At 41.9% G+C, this 27,900-nt stretch overlaps 1 protein-coding gene across 1 annotated transcript in view; it reads left to right on the forward strand.

Moving 5' to 3' along the window:
• FNDC3A (fibronectin type III domain containing 3A) overlaps positions 1-27,900 on the forward strand; it is a 646,553-nt gene that overhangs the window by 383,862 nt on the left and 234,791 nt on the right. Inside the window, exon 4 of the mRNA XM_053708360.1 lies at positions 19,179-19,255. Coding sequence (XP_053564335.1) covers positions 19,179-19,255 — 77 coding nt within the window. The remainder of the gene's footprint in view (positions 1-19,178; positions 19,256-27,900) is intronic.

Consider the following 27,900-nt stretch of genomic DNA (forward strand, 5'->3'; position numbering starts at 1 on the left):
GGGTGTTTGGATCAGCAATTTCATTTTGATCTATCAAATAACTGATGGACACAGTAATATTTCAGTAGTGAAATGAGGTTTATTGGATTAACAGAAAATGTGCAATATGCATCAAAACAAAATTAGACAGGTGCATAAATTTGGACACCCCAACAGAAATATTGCATCAATATTTAGTACAGCCTATAGATGCTTGCTATAGCCTGTAATGAGTGTCTGGATTCTGGATGAAGGTATTTTGAACCATTCCTCCTTGCAAAACATCTCCAGTTCAGTTAGGTTTGATGGTTGCCGAGCATGGATAGCCCTCTTTAAACCACCACACAGATTTTGAATGAATTTCAGGTCTGAAGACTGGGATGGCCATTCCAGAACATTTTACTTAAATAAATGCCAGAGTAGATTTTGAGCAGTGTTTTGGGTCATTGTCTTGTTGAAATATCCAGCCCCGTCGTAACTTCAACTTTGTGACTGATTCCTCAAAATTATTCTCAAGTATCTGCTGATATTGAGTGGAATCCATGCGACCCTCAACTTTAACAAGATTCCCAGTACCAGCACTGGCCACACAGCCCCACAGCATGATGGAACATCCACCAAATTTTACTTTGGGTAGCAAGTGTTTGTCTTGGAACGCTGTGTTATTTTGCCGTCATGCATAACGCCCCTTGTTATGACCAAATAACTCAATCTTTGTTTCATCAGTCCACAGCACCTTCTTCCAAAATGAAGCTGGCTTGTCCAAATGTGCGTTTACATACCTCAAGCGACTCTGTTTGTGGCGTGTGTGCAGAAAAGGCTTCTTCTGCATCACTCTCCCATACAGCTTCTCCTTGTGCAAAGTGTGCTGAATTGTTGAACGATGCACAGTGACACCATCTGCTGTAAAATGATGTTGTAGGTCTTTGGAGGTGGTCTGTTGGCTGTTTTTGACCGTTCTCACCATCCTTTGCCTCTCCGATATTTTACTTGGCCTGGCACTTCTGGCCTGAATTGTGCTTGTGGTCTTCCATATCCTCACTATGTTCCTTACAGTGGACACTGACAGCTTAAATCTCTGTGATAGCTTTTTGTAGCCTTCCCCTAAACCATAATGTTGAACAATCTTTGTTTTCAGGTCATTTGAGAGTTGTTTTGAGGCCCCCATGTTGTCACTCTTCAGAGGAAAGTCAAAGAAAACAACAACTTGCAACTGGCCACCTTAAATAACTTTTTTCATGATTGGATGCACCTGTCTATGAAGTTCAAAGCTTAATGGGCTCACCAAACCAATTGTGTGTTCCAGTTAATCAGTGCTAGGTAGTTACAGGTATTCAAATTAACAAAATGACAAGGGTGCCCAAATTGATGCACCTGTGTAATTTCGTTTTGAGGCATATTGAACATTTCTGTTAATCCAATAAACCTAATTTCACTACTGAAATATTACTGTGTCCTTCAGTTATTTGATAGATCAAAATGAAATTGCTGATCCAAACACCCAATTATTTCTAAATGAAAATCATGGAAATTGTCAGGGGTGCCTGAACTTTTGCATACAACTGTATATATACAGTATCTCACAAAAGTGAGTACACCCCTCACATTTTTGTAAATATTTTATTATATCTTTTTATGCGACAACACTGAAGAAATAACACTTTGCTGCAATGTAAAGTAGTGAGTGTACAGCCTGTATAACATTGTAAATTTGCTGTCCCTTCAAAATAACTCAACACACAGCCATTAATGTCTAAACCGTTGGCAACAAAAGTGAGTACACCCCTAAGTGGAAATGTCCAAATTGGGCCCACTAAGCCATTTTCCCTCCCCGGTGTCATATGACTCGTTAATGTTACAAGGTCTTAGGTGTGAATGGGGAGTAGGTGTGTTAAATTTGGTGTTATCGCTCTAACACTCTCATACTGCTCACTGGAAGTTCAACATGGCACCTCATGGCAAATAACTCTCTGAGGATCTGAAAAAAAGAATTGTTGCTTTACATAAAGATGGCCTAGGCTATAGCTCAGCGTCATATCCAGAGGTTGTCTTTGGGAAATAAACGTATGAGTGCTGCCAGCATTGCTGCAGAGGTTGAAGGGGTGGGGGGGTCAGCCTGTCAGTGCTCAGACCATACGCCACACACTGCATCAAATTGGTCTGCATGGCTGTCTTCCCAGAAGGAAGCCTCTTCTAAAGATGATGCATAAGAAAGCCCGCAAACCGTTTACTGTAGACAAGCAGACTAAGGACATGGATTACTTGAACCATGTCCTGTGGTCCGATGAGACCAAGATAAACTTATTTGGTTCAGATGGTGTCAAGCGTGTGTGGCGGCAACCAGGTGAGGTGTACTAAGACAAGTGTGTCTTGCCTACAGTCAAGCATGGTGGTGGGAGTGTCATGGTCTGGGCCGGCATGAGTGCTGCCGGCACTGTTCATTGAGGGAACCATGAATGCCAACATGTACTGTGACATACTGAAGCAGGGCATGATCCCCTCCCTTCGGAGACTGGACCGCAGGGCAGTATTCCAACATAACGACCCCAAACACACCTCCAAGACGACCACTGCCTTGCTAAAGAAGCTGAGGGTAAAGGTGATGGACTGGCCAAGCATGCCTCCACACCTAAACCCTATTGAGCATCTGTTGGGCATCCTCAAATGGAAGGTGGGGGAGCACAAGGTCTCTAACATCCACCAGCTCCGTGATGTTGTCATGGAGGAGTAGAAGAGGACTCCAGTAGCAACCTGTGAAGCTCTGCTTAACTCCATGCCCAAGAGGGTTAAGGCAGTGCTGGAAACTAATGGTGGCCACACAAAATATTGACACTTTGGGCCCAATTTGGACATTTCCACTTAGCGGTGTACTCACTTTTGTTACCAACGGTTTAGACATTAAGGGCTGTGTGTTGAGCTATTTTGAGAGGACAGCAAATGTACACTGCTATACAGGCTGTACGCTCACTACTTTACATTGTAGCAAAGTGTAATTTCTTCAGTGTTGTCACATGAAAAGATATAATAAAATATTTACAAAAATGTGAGGGGTGTACTCACTTTTGTGAGATACTGTGTGTGTGTGTGTGTCTATATATATATATATATATATATATATATATATATATATATATATATATATGCAGTATACATATATATATATATATATATATATATATATATATACACAGTATATATATATATATATATATATATATATATATATATATATATATATATATATGTATAATATTGCTATAAACATTGTTGCAAACAGTGATGCCAGGTGGCTAAAGATGTGTGCATGCTCCTGAGCTCAGCTAGGATTACTCTTTGACAAAGGATAACAAGAGAACTAAGCAACATTGATAGTAGCATTAAAATGAAAAGTTGTTAAACATTTTAATATTGTTTTCAATTCACTTTAAAGGACAGAAACCCCCAAAATTTCCTTGTATGATTTGCATAGAACATACAGTATTAAACAACTTTCCAATTTAATTTTATTATCAAATTTGCTTCATTATCTTTTTATCCTTTGCTGAAGGAACAATTTACTGGCAGATAGCTGAATACATCTAGTTAGCCAATCACAAGAGACAAATGTGTGCAGGCACCATTCAGCAGCTAACTCCCACTAGTGTAGGATATGTGCATATTCTTTTTCAGCAAGGGATACCAAGAGAATGAAGCACATTTGAAAATAGAAGTGATTTTAAAAGTGTATGAAAATGACATACTCTATCTGAATAATGGAAGTTTAATTTTGACTTTCCTATCCCTTTAAGTTTAACTGTCCCTCTAAATCTTTTTCACACACACACATTCCCTCAGTATGCATGCGCTTTATCGAGTCACTGTATCAAACATATATATATATATATATATATATATATATATATATCTATATATCTACACACGATGCACTGTAATTCTACCATCTTCACTATATTTTTTGCCTCGGTCTGGGGGTTCAAAGGGGTGGATGCCAGAGGATTGGCGGGCACCCCTCTTGAAATGTGTAGATGGGGGAATTACAGTGCATCATATATATGTATGCTTAGCAAGCAGTTCTGTTGTAAAGATTAGCTTCTGTGTTGTAGCGCATGCGCAGCGAGTCCATTTTTTATCAGAATTGGCTGATCTGACAGAGTTGCAGCAATTGGAATGTGGGTGAAGGAATTTGTGGTCACACAGCTGATTCCACGTCACCAGAAGTGACTGAATTGGCTAATCTGTCAGAAAACCAGGAACAAGAGAAGCTGTGTAAAATTCTAACTTGTTTTTAATTCTGCTACATATATCCCAATATATGGATGAGAAAAATTGTATTAGTGGCTCCTTGGTATTCTGAGTCCTGTCTTTTTTAACTTGGGCATCATTTAGGAAGGTTTATATTTCAGTTCACAACTGGAGCATCCCTGAATGTGTATCTAATGACTATTTCTAGCTCTTCAAAATGTATTCAGAGCTGTTTTTAAAATAAGGGGTTGATACAACATATGTTGCATTTTCTACTGTTTGCTATTTTATAACTAAACCGCTATCCTGTAGTCTGTACTGTGCACTCTATATTTGGACCAGTACATTTCCCATCAGCTGTAGTAAACAGTGCCCCTCTTTATATCGGAAGAAAGTACCGGGGAAAGATACTGGTTATAGAAAAGTGACGTTTTCTTCTGTTAAGTGTGATCAGTCCACGGGTCATCATTACTTCTGGGATATTAACTCCTCCCCAACAGGAAGTGCAAGAGGATTCACCCAGCAGAGCTGCATATAGCTCCTCCCCTCTACGTCACTCCCAGTCATTCTCTTGCACCCAACGACTAGATAGGAGGTGTGAGAGGGCTATGGTGATTATACTTAGTTTTATATCTTCAATCAAAAGTTTGTTATTTTAAAATAGCACCGGAGTGTGTTATTACCTCTCTGGCAGAGTTTGACGAAGAATCTACCAGAGTTTTTGCTATGATTTTAGCCGGAGTAGTTAAGATCATATTGCTGTTTCTCGGCCATCTGAGGAGAGGTAAACTTCAGATCAGGGGACAGCGGGCAGATGAATCTGCATAGAGGTATGTAGCAGCTTTTATTTTCTGACAATGGAATTGATGAGAAAATCCTGCCATACCGATATAATGTCATGTATGTATACTTTACACTTCAGTATTCTGGGGAATGGTACTTCACTAGAATTACACTGTAAGAAGTACATTAAGCTGTTTAATAACTAGAAATTATGTTTAACGTTTTTGCTGGAATGTAAAATCGTTTTCATTTGCTGAGGTACTGAGTGAATAAATGTTTGGGCACCATTTTCCCACTTGGCAGTTGCTTAATCTTTTTCTGACAGTTTCTGTTCTCTCTCACTGCTGTGTGTGAGGGGGAAGGGCCGTTTTTTGGCGCCTTTTCTATGCATCAGTTATTTCAGTCAGCAGCTCATTGTATTTCCTGCATGATCCGGTTCATCTCTACAGAACTCAGGGGTCTTCAAACTTATTTTGAGGGAGGTAATTTCTCTCAGCAGAGCTGTGAGAATTATAGTTGACTGTGATAAAAAACGTTTATTCTGTAATTGTTTCCTGCTTTCAGAATTTGTTATCTTTGCTATTGGGATTAAACCTTTGCTAAAGTTGTGTTGTTTACAAGGATTGAGGCTATAACTGTTTCAATTTATTAATTTTCAACTGTCATAGATTTTCTGTGCTTCTTAAAGGCACAGTGCTTCTTAAAGGCACAGTACGTTTTTAATATTATTCTAATTGAATTGTATTCTAAGTTGCAAGTTTATTTGCTAGTGTGTTAAACATGTCTGATTCAGAGGAAGATACCTGTGTCATTTGTTGCAATGCCAAAGTGGAGCCCAATAGAAATTTATGTACTAACTGTATTGATGCTACTTTAAATAAAAGTCAATCTGTACAAATTGAACAAATTTCACCAAACAACGAGGGGAGAGTTATGCCGACTAACTCGCCTCACGTGCCAGTACCTGCATCTCCCGCTCGGGAGGTGCGTGATATTGTAGCGCCGAGTACATCTGGCCGGCCATTACAAATCACATTACAGGATATGGCTTCTGTTATGACTGAAGTTTTGGCTAAATTACCAGAACTAAGAGGTAAGCGTGATCACTCTGGGGTGAGAACAGAGTGCGCTGATAATATTAGGGCCATGTCAGATACTGCGTCACAGGTTGCAGAACATGAGGACGGAGAACTTCATCCTGTGGGTGACGGTTCTAATCCAAACAGACTGGATTCAGATATTTCAAATTTTAAATTTAAACTGGAAAACCTCCGTGTATTACTAGGGGAGGTGTTAGCGGCTCTGAATGATTGTAACACAGTTGCAATACCAGAGAAAATGTGTAGGTTGAATAAATATTTTGCGGTACCGACGAGTACTGAGGTTTTTCCTATACCTAAGAGAATTACTGAAATTGTTTCTAAGGAGTGGGATAGACCCGGTGTGCCGTTCTCACCCCCTCCGATATTTAGAAAAATGTTTCCAATAGACGCCACCACACGGGACTTATGGCAAGCGGTCCCTAAGGTAGAGGGAGCAGTTTCTACTTTAGCTAAGCGTACCACTATCCCGGTCGAGGATAGCTGTGCTTTTTCAGATCCAATGGATAAAAAATTAGAGGGTTACCTTAAGAAAATGTTTGTTCAACAAGGTTTTATATTGCAACCCCTTGCATGCATTGCGCCGATCACGGCTGCAGCGGCGTTCTGGATTGAGTCTCTGGAAGAGAACATTAGTTCAGCTACTCTGGACGACATTACGGACAGGCTTAGAGTCCTTAAACTAGCTAATTCATTCATTTCGGAGGCCGTAGTACATCTAACTAAACTTACGGCGAAGAATTCAGGATTCGCCATTCAGGCACGCAGGGCGCTGTGGCTAAAATCCTGGTCAGCTGATGTTACTTCTAAGTCTAAATTGCTTAATATACCTTTCAAAGGGCAGACCTTATTCGGGCCCGGGTTGAAAGAGATTATCGCTGACATTACAGGAGGTAAAGGCCATGCCCTGCCTCAGGACAAAGCCAAAACTAAGACTAGACAGTCTAATTTTCGTTCCTTTCGTAATTTCAAAGCAGGAGCAGCATCAACTTCCTCTGCACCAAAACAGGAAGGAGCTGTTGCTCGCTACAGACAAGGCTGGAAACCTAACCAGTCCTGGAACAAGGGCAAGCAGACCAGGAAACCTACTGCTGCCCCTAAAACGGCATGAATTGAGGGCCCCCGATCCGGGATCGGATCTAGTGGGGGGCAGGCTTTCTCTCTTCGCCCAGGCTTGGGCAAGAGATGTCCAGGATCCCTGGGCGCTAGAAATAATATCTCAGGGATACCTTCTGGACTTCAAATACTCTCCTCCAAGAGAGAGATTTCATCTGTCAAGGTTGTCAACAATCCAGACAAAGAAAGAGGCGTTTCTACGCTGCGTACAAGAGCTCTTGTTAATGGGAGTAATCCACCCAGTTCCACGATCGGAACAGGGACAGGGGTTTTACTCAAATCTGTTTGTGGTTCCCAAAAAAGAGGGAACTTTCAGACCAATCCTGGACTTAAAGATCCTAAACAAGTTCCTAAGAGTTCCATCGTTCAAGATGGAGACTATTCGGACAATTTTACCTATGATCCAAGAGGGTCAGTACATGACCACTGTAGATTTAAAGGATGCTTACCTTCACATACCGATTCACAAAGATCATTACCGGTACCTAAGGTTTGCCTTCCTAGACAGGCATTACCAGTTTGTAGCTCTTCCATTCGGATTGGCTACAGCTCCAAGAATCTTCACAAAGGTTCTGGGTGCTCTTCTGGCGGTACTAAGACCGCGGGGAATCTCGGTAGCTCCATACCTAGACGACATTCTGATTCAAGCTTCAAGCTTTCAAACTGCCAAGTCTCATACAGAGTTAGTACTGGCATTTCTAAGGTCACATGGATGGAAGGTGAACGAAAAGAAAAGTTCACTCGTTCCACTCACAAGAGTTCCCTTCCTGGGGACTCTTATAGATTCTGTAAAAATGAAGATTTACCTGACAGAGGACAGGTTAACAAGACTTCAAAGTGCTTGCCGCACCCTTCATTCCATTCAACACCCGTCAGTGGCTCAATGCATGGAGGTAATCGGCTTAATGGTAGCGGCAATGGACATAGTACCCTTTGCACGCCTACACCTCAGACCACTGCAACTGTGCATGCTAAGTCAGTGGAATGGGGATTACTCAGACTTATCCCCTTCTCTGAATCTGGATCAAGAGACCAGAAATTCTCTTCTTTCTCCAACATAGGTGTGTCCGGTCCACGGCGTCATCCTTACTTGTGGGATATTCTCTTCCCCAACAGGAAATGGCAAAGAGCCCAGCAAAGCTGGTCACATGATCCCTCCTAGGCTCCGCCTACCCCAGTCATTCTCTTTGCCGTTGTACAGGCAACATCTCCACGGAGATGGCTTAGAGTTTTTTAGTGTTTAACTGTAGTTTTTATTATTCAATCAAGAGTTTGTTATTTTGAAATAGTGCTGGTATGTACTATTTACTCAGAAACAGAAAAGAGATGAAGATTTCTGTTTGTATGAGGAAAATGATTTTAGCAACCGTCACTAAAATCCATGGCTGTTCCACACAGGACTGTTGAGAGCAATTAACTTCAGTTGGGGGAACAGTGAGCAGTCTCTTGCTGCTTGAGGTATGACACATTCTAACAAGACGATGTAATGCTGGAAGCTGTCATTTTCCCTATGGGATCCGGTAAGCCATGTTTATTAAGATCGTAAATAAGGGCTTCACAAGGGCTTATTCAGACTGTAGACTTTTTCTGGGCTAAATCGATTCATTATTAACACATATTTAGCCTTGAGGAATCATTTATTCTGGGTATTTTGATATAATAATATCGGCAGGCACTGTTTTAGACACCTTATTCTTTAGGGGCTTTCCCAAATCATAGGCAGAGCCTCATTTTCGCGCCGGTGTTGCGCACTTGTTTTTGAGAGGCATGACATGCAGTCGCATGTGAGAGGAGCTCTGATACTTAGAAAAGACTTTCTGAAGGCGTCATTTGGTATCGTATTCCCCTTTGGGCTTGGTTGGGTCTCAGCAAAGCAGATACCAGGGACTGTAAAGGGGTTAAAGTTAAAAACGGCTCCGGTTCCGTTATTTTAAGGGTTAAAGCTTCCAAATTTGGTGTGCAATACTTTTAAGGCTTTAAGACACTGTGGTGAAAATTTGGTGAATTTTGAACAATTCCTTCATGTTTTTTCGCAATTGCAGTAATAAAGTGTGTTCAGTCTAAAATTTAAAGTGACAGTAACGGTTTTATTTTAAAACGTTTTTTGTACTTTGTTATCAAGTTTATGCCTGTTTAACATGTCTGAACTACCAGATAGACTGTGTTCTGAATGTGGGGAAGCCAGAATTCCCATTCATTTAAATAAATGTGATTTATGTGACAATGACAATGATGCCCAAGATGATTCCTCAAGTGAGGGGAGTAAGCATGGTACTGCATCATTCCCTCCTTCGTCTACACGAGTCTTGCCCACTCAGGAGGCCCCTAGTACATCTAGCGCGCCAATACTCCTTACTATGCAACAATTAACGGCTGTAATGGATAATTCTGTCAAAAACATTTTAGCCAAAATGAACACTTATCAGCGTAAGCGCGACTACTCTGTTTTAGATACTGAAGAGCATGACGACGCTGATAATAATGGTTCTGAAGGGCCCCTAACCCAGTCTGATGGGGCCAGGGAGGTTTTGTCTGAGGGAGAAATTACTGATTCAGGGAACATTTCTCAACAAGCTGAACCTGATGTGATTACGTTTAAATTTAAGTTGGAACATCTCCGCATTCTGCTTAAGGAGGTATTATCCACTCTGGATGATTGTGACAAGTTGGTCATCCCAGAGAAACTATGTAAAATGGACAAGTTCCTAGAGGTCCCGGGGCTCCCAGAAGCTTTTCCTATACCCAAGCGGGTGGCGGACATTGTTAATAAAGAATGGGAAAGGCCCGGTATTCCTTTCGTCCCTCCCCCCATATTTAAAAAATTGTTTCCTATGGTCGACCCCAGAAAGGACTTATGGCAGACAGTCCCCAAGGTCGAGGGAGCGGTTTCCACTTTAAACAAACGCACCACTATACCCATAGAGGATAGTTGTGCTTTCAAAGATCCTATGGATAAAAAATTAGAAGGTTTACTTAAAAAGATGTTTGTTCAGCAGGGTTACCTTCTACAACCAATTTCATGCATTGTCCCTGTAGCTACAGCCGCATGTTTCTGGTTCGATGAGCTGATAAAGGCGGTCGATAGTGATTCTCCTCCTTATGAGGAGATTATGGACAGAATCAATGCTCTCAAATTGGCTAATTCTTTCACCCTAGACGCCACTTTGCAATTGGCTAGGTTAGCGGCTAAGAATTCTGGGTTTGCTATTGTGGCGCGCAGAGCGCTTTGGTTGAAATCTTGGTCAGCTGATGCGTCTTCCAAGAACAAGCTACTTAACATTCCTTTCAAGGGGAAAACGCTGTTTGGCCCTGACTTGAAAGAGATTATCTCTGATATCACTGGGGGTAAGGGCCACGCCCTTCCTCAGGATCGGCCTTTCAAGGCAAAAAATAAACCTAATTTTCGTCCCTTTCGTAGAAATGGACCAGCCCAAAGTGCTACGTCCTCTAAGCAAGAGGGTAATACTTCTCAAGCCAAGCCAGCTTGGAGACCAATGCAAGGCTGGAACAAGGGAAAGCAGGCCAAGAAACCTGCCACTGCTACCAAGACAGCATGAAATGTTGGCCCCCGATCCGGGACCGGATCTGGTGGGGGGCAGACTCTCTCTCTTCGCTCAGGCTTGGGCAAGAGATGTTCTGGATCCTTGGGCGCTAGAAATAGTCTCCCAAGGTTATCTTCTGGAATTCAAGGGGCTTCCCCCAAGGGGGAGGTTCCACAGGTCTCAGTTGTCTTCAGACCACATAAAAAGACAGGCATTCTTACATTGTGTAGAAGACCTGTTAAAAATGGGAGTGATTCATCCTGTTCCATTAAGAGAACAAGGGATGGGGTTCTACTCCAATCTGTTCATAGTTCCCAAAAAAGAGGGAACGTTCAGACCAATCTTAGATCTCAAGATCTTAAACAAGTTTCTCAAGGTTCCATCGTTCAAGATGGAAACCATTCGAACTATTCTTCCTTCCATCCAGGAAGGTCAATTCATGACCACAGTGGATTTAAAGGATGCGTATCTACATATTCCTATCCACAAGGAACATCATCGGTTCCTAAGGTTCGCATTCCTGGACAAGCATTACCAGTTCGTGGCGCTTCCTTTCGGATTAGCCACTGCTCCAAGGATTTTCACAAAGGTACTAGGGTCCCTTCTAGCTGTGCTAAGACCAAGGGGCATTGCTGTAGTACCTTACTTGGACGACATTCTGATTCAAGCGTCGTCCCTTCCTCAAGCAAAGGCTCACACGGACATTGTCCTGGCCTTTCTCAGATCTCACGGATGGAAAGTGAACGTGGAAAAGAGTTCTCTATCTCCGTCAACAAGGGTTCCCTTCTTGGGAACAATAATAGACTCCTTAGAAATGAGGATTTTTCTGACAGAGGCCAGAAAAACAAAACTTCTAGACTCTTGTCGGATACTTCATTCCGTTCCTCTTCCTTCCATAGCGCAGTGCATGGAAGTGATCGGTTTGATGGTAGCGGCAATGGACATAGTTCCTTTTGCGCGCATTCATCTAAGACCATTACAACTGTGCATGCTCAGTCAGTGGAATGGGGACTATACAGACTTGTCTCCGAAGATACAAGTAAATCAGAGGACCAGAGACTCACTCCGTTGGTGGCTGTCCCTGGACAACCTGTCACAAGGGATGACATTCCGCAGACCGGAGTGGGTCATCGTCACGACCGACGCCAGTCTGATGGGCTGGGGCGCGGTCTGGGGATCCCTGAAAGCTCAGGGTCTTTGGTCTCGGGAAGAATCTCTTCTACCGATAAATATTCTGGAACTGAGAGCGATATTCAATGCTCTCAAGGCTTGGCCTCAGCTAGCGAGGGCCAAGTTCATACGGTTTCAATCAGACAACATGACAACTGTTGCGTACATCAACCATCAGGGGGGAACAAGGAGTTCCCTAGCGATGGAAGAAGTGACCAAAATCATTCTATGGGCGGAGTCTCACTCCTGCCACCTGTCTGCTATCCACATCCCAGGAGTGGAAAATTGGGAAGCGGATTTTCTGAGTCGTCAGACATTGCATCCGGGGGAGTGGGAACTCCATCCGGAAATCTTTGCCCAAGTCACTCAGCTGTGGGGCATTCCAGACATGGATCTGATGGCCTCTCGTCAGAACTTCAAAGTTCCTTGCTACGGGTCCAGATCCAGGGATCCCAAGGCGGCTCTAGTGGATGCACTAGTAGCACCTTGGACCTTCAAACTAGCTTATGTGTTCCCGCCGTTTCCTCTCATCCCCAGGCTGGTAGCCAGGATCAATCAGGAGAGGGCGTCGGTGATCTTGATAGCTCCTGCGTGGCCACGCAGGACTTGGTATGTAGATCTGGTGAATATGTCATCGGCTCCACCTTGGAAGCTACCTTTGAGACGAGACCTTCTTGTTCAGGGTCCGTTCGAACATCCGAATCTGGTTTCACTCCAGCTGACTGCTTGGAGATTGAACGCTTGATCTTATCGAAGCGAGGGTTCTCAGATTCTGTTATCGATACTCTTGTTCAGGCCAGAAAGCCTGTAACTAGAAAGATTTACCACAAAATTTGGAAAAAATATATCTGTTGGTGTGAATCTAAAGGATTCCCTTGGGACAAGGTTAAGATTCCTAAGATTCTATCCTTCCTTCAAGAAGGATTGGAAAAAGGATTATCTGCTAGTTCCCTGAAGGGACAGATTTCTGCCTTGTCTGTGTTACTTCACAAAAAGCTGGCAGCTGTGCCAGATGTTCAAGCCTTTGTTCAGGCTCTGGTTAGAATTAAGCCTGTTTACAAACCTTTGACTCCTCCTTGGAGTCTCAACTTAGTTCTTTCAGTTCTTCAGGGGGTTCCGTTTGAACCCTTACATTCCGTTGATATATATATAAGTTATTATCTTGGAAAGTTTTGTTTTTAGTTGCAATTTCTTCTGCTAGAAGAGTTTCAGAATTATCTGCTCTGCAGTGTTCTCCTCCTTATCTGGTGTTCCATGCAGATAAGGTGGTTTTACGTACTAAACCTGGTTTTCTTCCAAAAGTTGTTTCTAACAAAAACATTAACCAGGAGATTATCGTACCTTCTCTGTGTCCGAAACCAGTTTCAAAGAAGGAACGTTTGTTGCACAATTTGGATGTTGTTCGCGCTCTAAAATTCTATTTAGATGCTACAAAGGATTTTAGACAAACATCTTCCTTGTTTGTTGTTTATTCCGGTAAAAGGAGAGGTCAAAAAGCAACTTCTACCTCTCTCTCTTTTTGGATTAAAAGCATCATCAGATTGGCTTACGAGACTGCCGGACGGCAGCCTCCCGAAAGAATCACGGCTCATTCCACTAGGGCTGTGGCTTCCACATGGGCCTTCAAGAACGAGGCTTCTGTTGATCAGATATGTAGGGCAGCGACTTGGTCTTCACTGCACACTTTTACCAAATTTTACAAGTTTGATACTTTTGCTTCTTCTGAGGCTATTTTTGGGAGAAAGGTTTTGCAAGCCATGGTGCCTTCCATTTAGGTGACCTGATTTGCTCCCTCCCTTCATCCGTGTCCTAATGCTTTGGTATTGGTTCCCACAAGTAAGGATGACGCCGTGGACCGGACACACCTATGTTGGAGAAAACAGAATTTATGTTTACCTGATAAATTACTTTCTCCAACGGTGTGTCCGGTCCACGGCCCGCCCTGGTTTTTTTAATCAGGTCTGATAATTTATTTTCTTTAACTACAGTCACCACGGTACCATATGGTTTCTCCTATGCAAATATTCCTCCTTAACGTCGGTCGAATGACTGGGGTAGGCGGAGCCTAGGAGGGATCATGTGACCAGCTTTGCTGGGCTCTTTGCCATTTCCTGTTGGGGAAGAGAATATCCCACAAGTAAGGATGACGCCGTGGACCGGACACACCGTTGGAGAAAGTAATTTATCAGGTAAACATAAATTCTGTTTTGGTGGCTTTCTCGGCCACATCTGTCCAGGGGGATGCCATTCAGCAGACCAGACTGGACAATTGTAACAACAGACGCCAGCCTTCTAGGTTGGGGTGCCGTCTGGAATTCTCTGAAGGCTCAGGGACAATGGAGTCAGGAGGAGAGTCTCCTGCCAATAAACATTCTGGAATTGAGAGCAGTTCTCAATGCCCTCCTGGCTTGGCCCCAGTTGACAACGCGGAGTTTCATCAGGTTTCAGTCGGACAACATCACGACTGTAGCTTACATCAACCATCAGGGAGGGACACGAAGCTCCCTAGCTATGATGGAAGTATCAAAGATAATTCGCTGGGCAGAGTCTCACTCTTGCCACCTGTCAGCAATCCACATCCCGGGAGTGGAGAACTGGGAGGCGGATTTCTTAAGTCGTCAGACTTTTCATCCGGGGGAGTGGGAACTTCATCCGGAGGTCTTTGCCCAAATACTTCGACGTTGGGGCAAACCAGAGATAGATCTCATGGCGTCTCGACAGAACGCCAAGCTTCCTCGTTATGGGTCCAGATCCAGGGATCCAGAAGCAGTCCTGATAGATGCCCTGACAGCACCTTGGGATTTCAGGATGGCTTACGTGTTTCCACCCTTCCCGATGCTTCCTCGATTGATTGCCAGAATCAAACAAGAGAGAGCATCAGTGATTCTAATAGCACCTGCGTGGCCACGCAGGACTTGGTATGCAGATCTGGTGGACATGTCATCCTGTCCACCTTGGTCTCTACCTCTGAAACAGGACCTTCTGATACAGGGTCCCTTCAAACATCAAAGTATAACTTCTCTGAAGCTGACTGCTTGGAAATTGAACGCTTGATTTTATCAAGACGTGGGTTTTCTGAGTCAGTTATTGATACCTTAATACAGGCTAGGAAACCTGTTACCAGAAAGATTTACCATAAGATATGGCGTAAATACCTATATTGGTGTGAATCCAAAGGTTACTCTTGGAGTAAGGTTAGGATTCCTAGGATATTGTCTTTTCTACAAGAAGGTTTAGAAAAGGGTTTATCCGCTAGTTCATTAAAGGGACAGATCTCAGCTCTGTCCATTCTGTTACACAAACGTCTGTCAGAAGTTCCTGACATCCAGGCTTTTTGTCAGGCTTTGGCCAGGATTAAGCCTGTGTTTAAAACGGTTGCTCCACCATGGAGTTTAAACCTTGTTCTTAATGTTTTACAGGGCGTTCCGTTTGAACCCCTTCATTCCATTGATATAAAGTTGTTATCTTGGAAAGTTCTATTTTTAATGGCTATTTCCTCGGCTCGAAGAGTCTCTGAGTTATCAGCCTTACATTGTGATTCTCCTTATTTGATTTTTCATTCGGATAAGGTAGTTCTGCGTACTAAACCTGGGTTCTTACCTAAGGTAGTTACTAACAGGAATATCAATCAAGAGATTGTTGTTCCTTCTTTATGCCCAAATCCTTCTTCGAAGAAGGAACGTCTACTGCACAACCTGGATGTAGTCCGTGCTCTAAAATTTTACTTACAGGCAACTAAGGAATTTCGACAAACGTCTTCTCTGTTTGTCGTTTACTCTGGGCAGAGGAGAGGTCAAAAAGCTTCTGCTACCTCTCTTTCTTTTTGGCTTCGTAGCATAATTCGTTTAGCTTATGAGACTGCTGGACAGCAGCCTCCTGAAAGGATTACAGCTCATTCCACTAGAGCTGTGGCTTCTACTTGGGCCTTTAAGAATGAGGCCTCTGTTGAACAGATTTGCAAGGCTGCAACTTGGTCTTCGCTTCATACTTTTTCCAAATTTTACAAATTTTACACTTTTGCTTCATCGGAGGCTATTTTTGGGAGAAAGGTTCTTCAGGCAGTGGTTCCTTCTGTATAAAGAGCCTGCCTATCCCTCCCGTCATCCGTGTACTTTTGCTTTGGTATTGGTATCCCAGAAGTAATGATGACCCGTGGACTGATCACACTTAACAGAAGAAAACATAATTTATGCTTACCTGATAAATTCCTTTCTTCTGTAGTGTGATCAGTCCACGGCCCGCCCTGTTTTAAGGCAGGTAAATATTTTTTAATTTATACTCCAGTCACCACTTCACCCTTGGCTTTTCCTTTCTCGTTGGTCCTTGGTCGAATGACTGGGAGTGACGTAGAGGGGAGGAGCTATATGCAGCTCTGCTGGGTGAATCCTCTTGCACTTCCTGTTGGGGAGGAGTTAATATCCCAGAAGTAATGATGACCCGTGGACTGATCACACTACAGAAGAAAGGAATTTATCAGGTAAGCATAAATTATGTTTTTGAGTAGTACACATTGTGTTATGGGCTGGCTGTAGTATCCAGAGAGCAGGGTAGGCTAGTACTTTGAAAGCTGTAGGAACTATTTTGCCCAGTAATGCTCTGATCACTAGAAATGCGAGATGTATAGTCTTATATTAAAACTCTGTGTTTTTTATGTCTTTCCTAGTTCATATAGATTAGTCCCAGAGGAGGGCTGTGCTGCAAATCTGTTGTAATAACCACGCCAGGCTTTGTGTGTTTTATATATGTTTGCCTGGTGTGCTTACTATGAACCTGTGTCTCCTGGTCTTTGGTTTAGAGTGCTACTTACTGAGCTATTCACAACCTGGCTGAGGAACAGCTCATTTAGGAATCTACTGATCATTGCCTGCACAAACTTGTTTTTACCAGGTGCGTCTCATCATCATTAGGTTGCTATATAAGTTTTCTGTGCTATGACATTGGATGTGTTTGCTGCAAGCGCTCTTTGCTGTTTGATAGGTAACCTCCTGGTTTTTGGACTTAAGCTTTGTTTCTGTACTTCACCTTCACCAGTTCCCTGGATTGTTGTTGTTCCTGTAGTTTGATCCTCTGCACGCTTATGACTTTGTTGCTTGCTTGTGCCCTGGATATTACCATAGTGAACTGGTTTGTACTTCACTTGCTTTGTTTACCACAGTAGTCTTGCCTCATGCCTGTACTTTGCCTGTACCTTGTATCCAGTACCTGTTAGCACCTTTGGGTTTGTTGTCGCTGATTTGGAACTGTATCTTATCTGCATCATTGAACTGCCTCCTAACTCTGGGCTTTTACCTTGCTGGCATCACTGACCCTAGTGCTCAGAAGCAGTAAACTTATTATGCCTAAGGGTAAGGCCAAGCTTCTGTGCCTCTTCAGACCTCAATTACTACTGCAAATGAGCACCTATCTACAAAAACTAATCCTAATCTTTCATCTGTGTTTGCTATATTTCATAATGCGTGGACTGTTCTTGAGTGGAAAACCCACTGTCTATGTTTGTCTCTATCTTTAAAAGTGTAATTCAATCTGTCTCTTTCTGTCTCAGTCTATTTTTTTCTCCTCTAACAGACCACTGTTTCACTATCACTCTTTATTTGGAGCTTTACCCCCATCAGTCTCATTGTCAAGCTACATGCATCAAATGTACCTCCTCAAGAACAAGAAAACAACTTTCAGTTAAAGGGACAGTAAAGACATTAAATTTTCATGATTCAGATAAGGCATGTCATTTTAAACAACTTTCCAATTTACTTTTATCATCACATTTTCTTTGTTCTTTTGGTATTCTTAGTTTAAAGCTAAACCTAGGTAGGCTTTTATGCTAATTTCTAAGTCCTTGAAGGCCCCTCTTATTTTAATGCATTTGATAGTTTTTCACAGCTAGAGGGTGTAAGTTCATGTGTGCCATACAGATAACATTGTGCTCACGCCCGTGGAGTTACCTAGGAGTCAGCACTGATTGGCTAAAATGCATGTCAGCCAAAAGATCTAAAATAAGGGGGCAGTCTGCAGAAGCTTAAATACAAGGTAATCACAGAGGTAAAAATTATATTAATATAATTATGTTGGTTATGCAAAACTGGGAAATGGGTAATAAAGGGATTATCTATATTTTTAAGAGTAGACTGTCCCTTTAATCAACCTTCAATGCGTTTAAACATATTTTTGTACCTCAAATTGAGTATCCTTTTTGATAATCTTGACAATTCAGTTTATACAATTATCATAAAACAATATGTACAGCAAGTACAAACACATTTTATCTTCCCTATACAGTATGTCACTTATTTTAATGCAACTAAGGTGCAGTATGTTATATGATACACATGTATAACGGTTTCATGTATTTCATGTGTTCCTGTTCCATCATTGTCCTTAATATGAAAAGCGCCCTAACCCCTTTGTATTATCATTTTATTTTTATAGGTAAATGTTTATTCATATTTAGGGTGTCATGTCTGATAATTGTCGAAACTAGTTTAGAGTTAGAATTTCATGGATGTGTTGGATTTAAAACAATTAGTAAATGGATATCAAAGTTGCTTTTCATGCTATTCAAGTTACAATTAAAATAATATTGACAAGCAAAAAATGTAAAAGTTAAACGAATACTAAACCCAAATTTTTTCTTTCATGATTCAGATAGAGCATACAATCTTAAGCAACTTTTGCAATTATCAATCTACATTTAGCCACCAATCAGCAAGCACTACCCATGTGCTTAACCAAAAATTGACAGGCTCCTAAGCTTATATTCCTGCTTTTTCTAAAAAAAATAGCAAAAAAAATAGCAAGAGAACGAAGAAGAAATGATAATAGGAGTAAATTAGAAAGTTGCTGAAAATGGTAAGATGTATCTAAATAATGAAAGAAAAAAAATTAGTTTAGTATCTCTTCAAAACAACTAAATATATATAATGTAGAGAGAATAACTACATTTTGTGCATAGTGGATGATTTTAATCTCACTTTCTGCCCATAATTTAAATGTCTACCATTGACTTTTAATCTGATTTCATGATTTGGTATAGTCTTGCAGCTGTTTTTCTCAGTTCCAACCCTCAAGGAACCCTAACAGGCTAGATTGTAAATATTTCACTTCCTGAGTTGTTCAGTACCTTAACTGCACTCAAGCAGGGTAATCTGCCCCTTTAGGGTTGCCTTACTACTGGAGTTGAGAAACTCTGTTTTGGAGGAATAGTGTTTGTTTTCTACAGAAGTTGCACTAAATAACTTTTTTTTTGTTACAGGCCCAGCTCAGGTTCCTATGATGTCTCCTAATGGTTCTGTGCCGCCAATTTATGTGCCTCCGGGATATGCTCAGCAGGTAATTTGTTAGTGTTTTGAATACTAGTTAAACACACCATGTATTTTGGTTAAAACAGGGGATCACGATTTTGTAATCAGGCTATTAAACCAGCTACACATTTTTAGGAGCCATGGAAGTATTATATATGTTGTTCAATATAGACACCATTCAACTGCAGCTTAATATGCAAAATATTCATTGGTGTATATCCTTTTCTCACATCAAGCTTTCTGATGTGTTTAAAATAATAATTTCCTTCTTAACATGAGGAGAGTCCACGGCTTCATTCCTTAGTTGTGGGAATACAGAACCTGGCCACCAGGAGAAGGCAAAGACATCCCAGCCAAAGGCTTAAATACCTAACCAACTTTCCTCATATCCCAGTCATTATTTTCCTTTTGTCACAGAGGTTGGCAGAGAAGTGTCAGAAGATTCGTAGTAGTCCCTTATGAAGGGTATCTACCCTTCGAAATGGGACTGGAGTTTTAAGTAGTCTTGTCAGCCTCTCAGTGAGAGCATTGATGAAAGTTAGGGTCTGGAGATGCAGGGAGAGTCTTTATGTGAACCCATCCAGACTTGTATTAACAGCTCCTAAGCAATCAGTGTTGATGAGTTTCACTGCCTGCCTGCTTCCATCACTCAAGTCCATGTCAGGAGCGATGCTACAAGATTGTCACATTTGAGAGGATGTGTTTCTGTTCCACGGCATAGATTCTGGTAAGATTGTTTCATTTATTTATACACACGATTTAGCAAAAAGACAGGGTCACAGTGTGGCTCCTTTTATCTGCATGGAATCCAGTGTTAATATATCCTGAGGGGGGATTATTGAACAGTGGAGATGGATCTCATACATTTTTATTTGATTATACTGAGTCATGTGTAAGATGGTTTCTGAGGCTCATAGGCAGAGGTTGGAACATACAGGTTACTTCAGAGGCGCAGCTTACAAGCTTGGCGCGCTTTTCCTTAGCGGAGGAGGTCCTAGGTTGCCCACCATGTGACCGGGTGTGGTCGTAGCTTCACTTCCTACTCTGACCGTGCTGGTTATCAGAGGGAAGCGGTTTTCTTTGTGTGCTTGGGTCAGAGGAGATGGTAAGTGCCCCAGCCATTGGGGGTATAAAGGTGACGTTTTTTATTTTTATATTGTTAAATTAGGACATAGCCCATAGCTATGGAGAACTCTGATGTTTTAGACGGTACTCCCTCTATACCTAAGACTAATGCCTGTTTATATTGTGAGAAGGCAGAGGTATACCCGCCCTCTAAATTATGTTCCACATGCCTAGAAAAAGTGATTATGTCAAAGAAGGTTAACATGTTTGATACCACTGAGCCTTCCACCTCTGAGGGGTCCCCGTCCCATGAGGTGCGCACCCTGCTTTCATTTCCTAATACACATACAGTTTCCCATAGCACGCCTGATCCTCCATCTGGAGGAGGCCTTTTACCTCCAGACTTCACTGCACAGTTACAAAAGGCGGTGTCTGCGCCTAATTTACCTCGCTCTGCTAAGCGCAATTGAAAGGTCAAATATTGCTATCCTTCCCAGGGATCATCATCCAGTTTATTGGCTATAGCTGATAGACGATTGTCTGATGATGAAGTTCTTTCTGATACTTCAGAGTGTGAACTTTCTGGGTCGGAATCGGCTGCCTCTAAGACTCCGATTGTGGAGGAACTAGATTTTAGATTTAGGATGGAGCACTTGCGCTTTCTTTTAAAGGAAGTTTTGACTACCTTAGAGGTTCCAGAGGCCAAACTGCATGTCAATTCCTAAACTGGATATAGTTTACGAAGACAGGGTTGTTCCTCAGACTTTCCCTGTTGATGTAAAGATGGCAAACATTATTAAGAACTAATGGGAGAGGATTGGTTCTTCCTTCACCCCTTCGTCTGCTTTTAATTGTTCCCGGTTCCGGACTCTCAATTGGAGTTGTGGGGTTCCGTCCCTAAGGTGGATGGCGCTGTCTCCAAGCTTGTAAAACGCAATACTATCCCACTGGAGAATAGTTTGTCGTTCAAAGAGCCCATGGATAAAAAGATGCAAACTCTGTTAAGAAAGATGTTTCAACATGCAGAATATTTATTTCAACTTGCGGCGGCAGTTGCCGCAGTTGCGGGAGCGGCTACCTACTCGTGTGACTCCTTATCGGAATTGATCGAGGTGGAAGGTCCCCTCGATATTATTCTTGATAGAATTAAGGCTTTAAAAGTTGCTAATTCTTTTATTTGTGATGCGAATCCACATTCCGGGTGTGGACAACTGGGAAGCTGATTTTTTCAGCAGACAATCCTTTCATCTGGGGGAATGGTCTCTCCATCCCAAGGTGTTTGCGGAGATATGCAACAGGTGGGGGACTCCGGAGATAGATATCATGGCGTCCCGTCTCAATACCAAGCTACCAGGTATGGGTCGAAATCCAGGGATCCTCATGTGGAGCTAATAGATGCATTAGTGGTGCCTTGGAGGTTCAGTCTCATATACCTTTTTTCACCATTACCCCTCATTCCTCGAGTAGTGACCCACATCAAGCAGGAGCGGGCATCAGTGATACTGATTGCTCCATCGTGGCCGCAAACGATGTGGTTCGCGGATCTAGTGGGGATTTCGTCATCTCCTCCATGGAAGTAACCTTGTTGCAGGGATCTGCTGGAACAAGGTCCCTTTGTTCATCAAAATCTAGATTCTCTGAGGCTGACTGCGTGGGGATTGAACGCTTAGTCTTAGCCAAGAGGGGTTTCTCTGAGAGAGTTATTGATACTCTCATTCAAGCTCGTAAGCCAGTTACTCGTCGCATCTATCATAAGGTGTGGAGAAAGTATTCTGGTGTGAAGAGCGTGGATTCCCCTGGCATAAGGTCAGGGTTTCCAGGATTCTTTCTTTTTCTCCAGGATGGTCTGGAGAAGGGATTTTCTGCTAGCTCCCTTAAGGGACAGATTTTGGCCCTATCTCTTTTACTGCACAAGAGGCTTTCTGAGCTTCCAAATGTTAATTTTTTTTTGTTCAGGCTCTAACTAGAATCAGGCCTGTGTTAAGATCTAGCGCTCCTCCTTGGAGTTTAAATCTTGTTCTTAAAGTTTTGCAGAAGGCTCCGTTTGATCCTATGCATGTAGTTGACATTAAATTACTGTCTTGGAAGGTTCTTTTTCTACTGGCCATTGCTTCGGCGCAGGGTCTCTGAAATGGCTGCCTTGCAATGTGAGCCTCCTTACCTAGTATTTCATGCTGATAAGGCTGTTCTTCGTACTGGGTTAGGTTTTCTTCCTAATCAGGAGATTGTGGTCCCTTCCTTGTGTCCTAATCTTTCTTCTTTGAAGGAACGGTTACTTCATAATTTGGATATGATTCAGGCCTTGAAGTTCTATCTTAAGGCTACAAAGGAGTTTGACAGACTTCTTCTTTGTTTGTTGTCTATTCTGGGAAGCGTAGAGAGCAGAAAGCCTCATCCACTTCCTTATATTTTTTGTTGAGTAGCATTTTTCGCTTAGCTTATGAGACAGCGGGACTTAAGCCTCCTCAGAGGATTAAGGCTCATTCAACTAGAGCAGTGGCTTCCTCTTGGGCCTTCAAGAATGAGGCCTCTATAGATCAAATTTGTAGGGCGGCTACCTGGTCTTCCTTACATACCTTTTCTAAATTTTACAAGTTTGACGTTTTTGCTTTGGCTTAAGCAGATTTTGGGAGAAAGGTTTTGGAGACTGTGGTGCCCTCAGAATAGGGTCCGCCTTTTTTTTGCACTCCCGTTCATTCAGTGTCCTCTGGAGCTTGGGTATGTTTCCCACAAGTAAGGAATGAAGCCGTGGACTCTCCTCATATTAAGAATGAAAACATAAATTATGCTTACCAGATAATTTCCTTTCCTTCTCTATGAGGAGAGTCCACTGCCCCCGCCTGTATTCTCTGAAGGACGGTCCTAAATTTTGCTTTTTGTTCTTCTGGCACCATTTATACCTTAATATATTTCTCTTACTTTTTCTTGTTCCCTTGGCAGAATCACTAGGATATGAGGGAAGGGCCTGAGGATATTGCACACTATATTTGGGCACTTACGCAAGATTTATGGCATGTATAAAAAAACATAAAAGATCTTATATTAGTATGCATGCACAGCCTTACTCACTGTCACGTAAACTGCAAGCTCACATAGTTTGGCCCTTTCTTGGGTTTTTAGGCTCTAATATCCTATAGAGTTCTTGCCAGTAATACTGTAAATGGTTAATATAACTCAGGAAGGCGCATAATTTGTGCAGCATTATAGGTCATGAATCCCTTTCCAATGGGAACAGTGGCAATACTGTTTTTCGTGGAGCCTTTTTTTTTACCGCATTTAAAGGGACAGTCAAGTCAAAATTAAACTTTCATGATTCATATAGGGCATGCAATTTTAAACAACTTTCTAATTTACTTTTATCATTAAATTTGCTTTGTTCTCTTGGTATTCTTTGTTAAAATCTAAACCTAGGCAAGCTCAAATTGATTTCTAAACCGTTGAAGGGCGCCTCATTATTTTGAGTCAGCACTGATTGGCTAAAAGGCAAGTCTGTCAAAAGAACAGAGATAAGGGGACAGTCTGCAGAGGCTTAGATACAAGGTATTCACAGAGGTAAAAAAAAGTATATTAAAGGAATAGTCAGTTCAAAATTAAACTTTCATGATTCAGATAGAGCATGCAATTTTAAGCAACTTTCTAATTTACTCCTATTTTCCATTTTTTTTTCTTTGTTCTCTTGCTATCTTTATTTGAATTTATGCTTAGTAGCTGGCCCATTTTTGGTTCAGCACCTGGGTAGCACTTGCTGATTGGTGGCTACGTTTAGATACCAATCAGAATGTGCTACCCAGGTGCTGAACCAAAAATTGGGCGGGCTCCTATGCTTATATTCTTGCTTTTTCAAATAAACATAGCAAGAGAATCAATATAATTGATAATAGGAGTAAATTAGAAAGTTGCATAAAATTACATGCTCTTTCTGAATCATGAACGTTTAATTTTGACTAGACTATTCCTTTAACAGTGTTGGTTATGCAAAACTGGGGAATTGGTAATAAAGGGATTATCTATCTTTTTAAACAACAAACATTTTCAAGCAGACTGTCCCTCTAAGAGCATTTGTTTCTATGTCAAATACTGTGCTGAGCATGTTAGATATCTATACAGTGATGTCTGCTATATATAGTCTAAGAGTGGTTAAAGGTTTACTGACTCACAGATTGGACCCTGGGGGGGCTGTACTGAGCTATCCACTAGAATTAAGGAATACACCTGATATGGCTTAAATGATGGCTGCCATCTCTCCCCCAGCTAAGCACAAATGTAATCTCTTACACAGAAGCTTTAAGGCTTCAGAGGCATTGCTTTCAGCTTGTGAGTTATCTATTCACCCTACTGTCAGCTTAATTTGCTTTAGAGCAGCCACGTCTGTTTTTATGCAATAACCTTTCTGTGTTTGCATCTGGAGCACATTAGTGCAAAAAGTTCGGCTAAGGCTGTTTAGCTAGATGTGCCTTAAAGGGACATAATACTCATATGCTAAATCACTTGAAACTGATGCAGTATAACTGTAAAAAGATGACAGGAAAATATCACCTGAGCATCTCTATGTAAAAAAGGAAGATATTTTACCTCACAATTTCCTCAGCTCAGCAGAGTAAGTTCTGTGTAAAAAGTTATACTCTTACTGCAGGTTAAAAAATTTTTTTTCAAAAAAATGAAGAAATGAACAGCAGCCAATCAGCATCAACAGTGCTGAGGTCATGAACTCTTTTACTGTGATCTCATGAAATTTCACTTAACTCTCATGAGATTTCATTGTAAACTTCCTTACACTAAATAGGGAAATACGATGAGTGTGCACTAAAGCTCACTCTTTCTGCTGTCCCGGAACAGACATACTGATTTGTTGCTTAGAAGTCCTTTACAATGGGATGTGGCTACTAAGAAACTTTAGAGGTAAAATATCTTTCTTTTTTACATAGAGATGTTCAGGTGATATTTTCTAGTCAGCTTTTTACAGCTATACTGCATCACTTTCAAGTGTTTAAACATTTGGGTATTATGGCCCTTTAAGGGTAAGTCTTGGTCTGTGGTCTATTAAACAGATTTTTATCTTTGTCTTTTCAAGGAAAATCCTTTATCCTGTATTTTTTCTTATCCACTTTTTCTGAGTATAAAGGGCACTCTTGCCCCAGGATAATAAATCTAGGGGGCCAGTCTGCAGGACATATTCATTCCTTTCAGCATTTCTGTTATCAAACAGCATATTCTTCCTTCAATCAAGTTGCAAGATCCCCCAAGACTTCATGGATTCCCATCTCCCCTGCTCTAGCTTAAAGGGACACTGTACCCAAATTTTTTCTTTTGTAATTCAGAAAGAGCATGCAATTTTAAGCAACTTTCTAATTTACTCTTATTATCAATTTTTCTTCATTCTCTTGCTATCATTATTTGAAAAAGAAGGCATCTAAGCTTTTTTTTGGTTTCAGTACTCTGGACAGCACTTTTTTATTGGTGGATGAATTTATCCACCAATCAGCAAGGACAACCCAGGTTGTTCACCAAAAATGGGCCGGCATCTAAACTTACATTCTTGCATTTCAAATAAAGATACCAAGAGAATGAAGACAATTTGATAATAGGAGTAAATTAGAAAGTTGCTTAAAATTTCATGCTCAATCTGAATCACGAAAGAAAATTTTTGGGTACAGTGTCCCTTTAAGAAGATCAATATGTCGTCTCCCACTTTCAAGTCTGGCATTGCAAGGATACAAAATCATTTTTTGCTCCAGGCATCCATGAACTTTTTTACCTTGTGTATTTCTGAACCTGATCAAGCCTCAGGTTTGAATAGCTTGTGTAAAAGATCTAGAAGGAAAAGGGGGATGTGTTCTCCTGTTCACTTCTATCCACAGTCCGGGTTTTTACTCAAGCCTGTTTGTGGTTCCCGAAAATGGAGGGAACATTTCATCCCATTCTGTATCTGAAGTCCCTTAACATATTTCTGAAGGATTCAACCTTCTAGATGCAGTCTATACAAATACACCCCAGGCAAAGGCTTAAATACCTCCCCAACTTCCCTCATCCCCCAGTCATTCTTTGCCTTTTGTCACAGGAGGTTGGCAGAGAAGTGTCAGAAGTTTGAGATAGTCTCTCATGGAGGGTAGTACTCTTCGAAATAGGACTGGAGTTTTAAGTAATCCTGTCAGCCTCTCAGTGAGAGCATGGGTGAAAGTTAGAGTCCGGAGATGCAGGGAGAGTTTTCCTGCGAACCCATCCCAACTCATGTTAACAGCTCCTTGATAATCAGCGTTGACGAGTTTCGCTGCCTACCTTTATTCACTCAAGTCCATGTCAGAAGCGAGGCGACTATCTGTCACACTTGAAGGTCTGTGTTCCTGTTCCACGGCGTAGATTCCAGTAGGATTGTTTCATTTTATTTCGATTTGTGAATGTAATATTAACGAAACAAGGTAGGGTCCCAGTGGTACTCCTTTTATCTTAATAAGGAATCATGGGTTAATATCTCCTGAGTGGGGTTATTGAACAGGGGGGACTTTTAATCATGTTTGTTATATGCAAATGTGTAGCTATATACTTAGACTCACGGAACATAACGGCCTTCTTTAATGACGCAATCTTTCCAGATTGTGCGCCCTTTTCGAGACTGGCATGGTGCACCTCGTGACGGGTGAGGTTACATTGTTTTTCACTTCCGTATGCTGACTGTGTGCCACCGAAAGATTCTTGCTCGTGGGTTGTCTGGTTCACAGGAGGTGGTGAGTGCCCCAGCCATTGGGGTGTTAAAGGGTGCCAGTTAGTTTTTTGTTATTTTTGTAATTCCAAGATTATGGAGGATTCTGATATGTGCGACACGGAAGCCTCTGATATGGAGGATGTGTCTTGTGATGAATATGAAATGGGCCGGGTAATCAATGCCCATCAGTTATGTTCCGATTGCCATTCTAGAGTACTCTCTCCTCCCAAAGCAGGGAGCTTAGAGTGTATTGAGCCATCTGCCTCCGAGGTTTCCATGACCCATGAAGCGAGTGTCCCAGTCAATTTCCCGGCTACGCAAGCAGGTGTACCTATGGCCTTTACTCCTTCTCTGGAGGGTGTCTTGTTTCTTCCAGGGGTTACGGCATGGTTCAGCATGGCCATTTCTATGGTGCTGAATCATCTATATCTCCCAAGTAAAGTATTTCTAAGATACTGTCCGTTTTTCCGTTAACCAGGGCCGTTGAGCGTGGGATCGCCCGATTCAGTTCGGCCTTCTGGGGAAGCGTTGGCCCCTGAGGCTTCAGGGGCCCCTATCTCGGGGCCAGGGTCTTCAGTTGATACAGTGATAAATGATTTTGCCTTCCGTTATAGGCTGGCTCTCCTTCGTGTTCTTTTAAGACATGTTTTGGCAATGTTGGAGGATCCCAGTCCTAGCGGGCCAAGGGATCAGAGGCCTTAGAAGCTGGATGACAAAATGGATATGACGTTTGGGGATGAAGCCAATCTCCTTAACGTCACCATTTTTCTTTTTCTTTGTGTTTTTTTCAGTTCCAGTTCTGAGCTTGGGTGAATGGGGTTTTTCGTTGGCTGGTCCTGTTGTTGTCCTCATTCACCTTGGGCATTCAACCGATGGGTGCGGACTTCATTTTATTTTTATTTTTTATC

The sequence above is a fragment of the Bombina bombina genome, chromosome 3 (genome assembly GCF_027579735.1).
Source record: "Bombina bombina isolate aBomBom1 chromosome 3, aBomBom1.pri, whole genome shotgun sequence".
NCBI classification, from domain to species: Eukaryota; Metazoa; Chordata; class Amphibia; order Anura; family Bombinatoridae; genus Bombina; species Bombina bombina.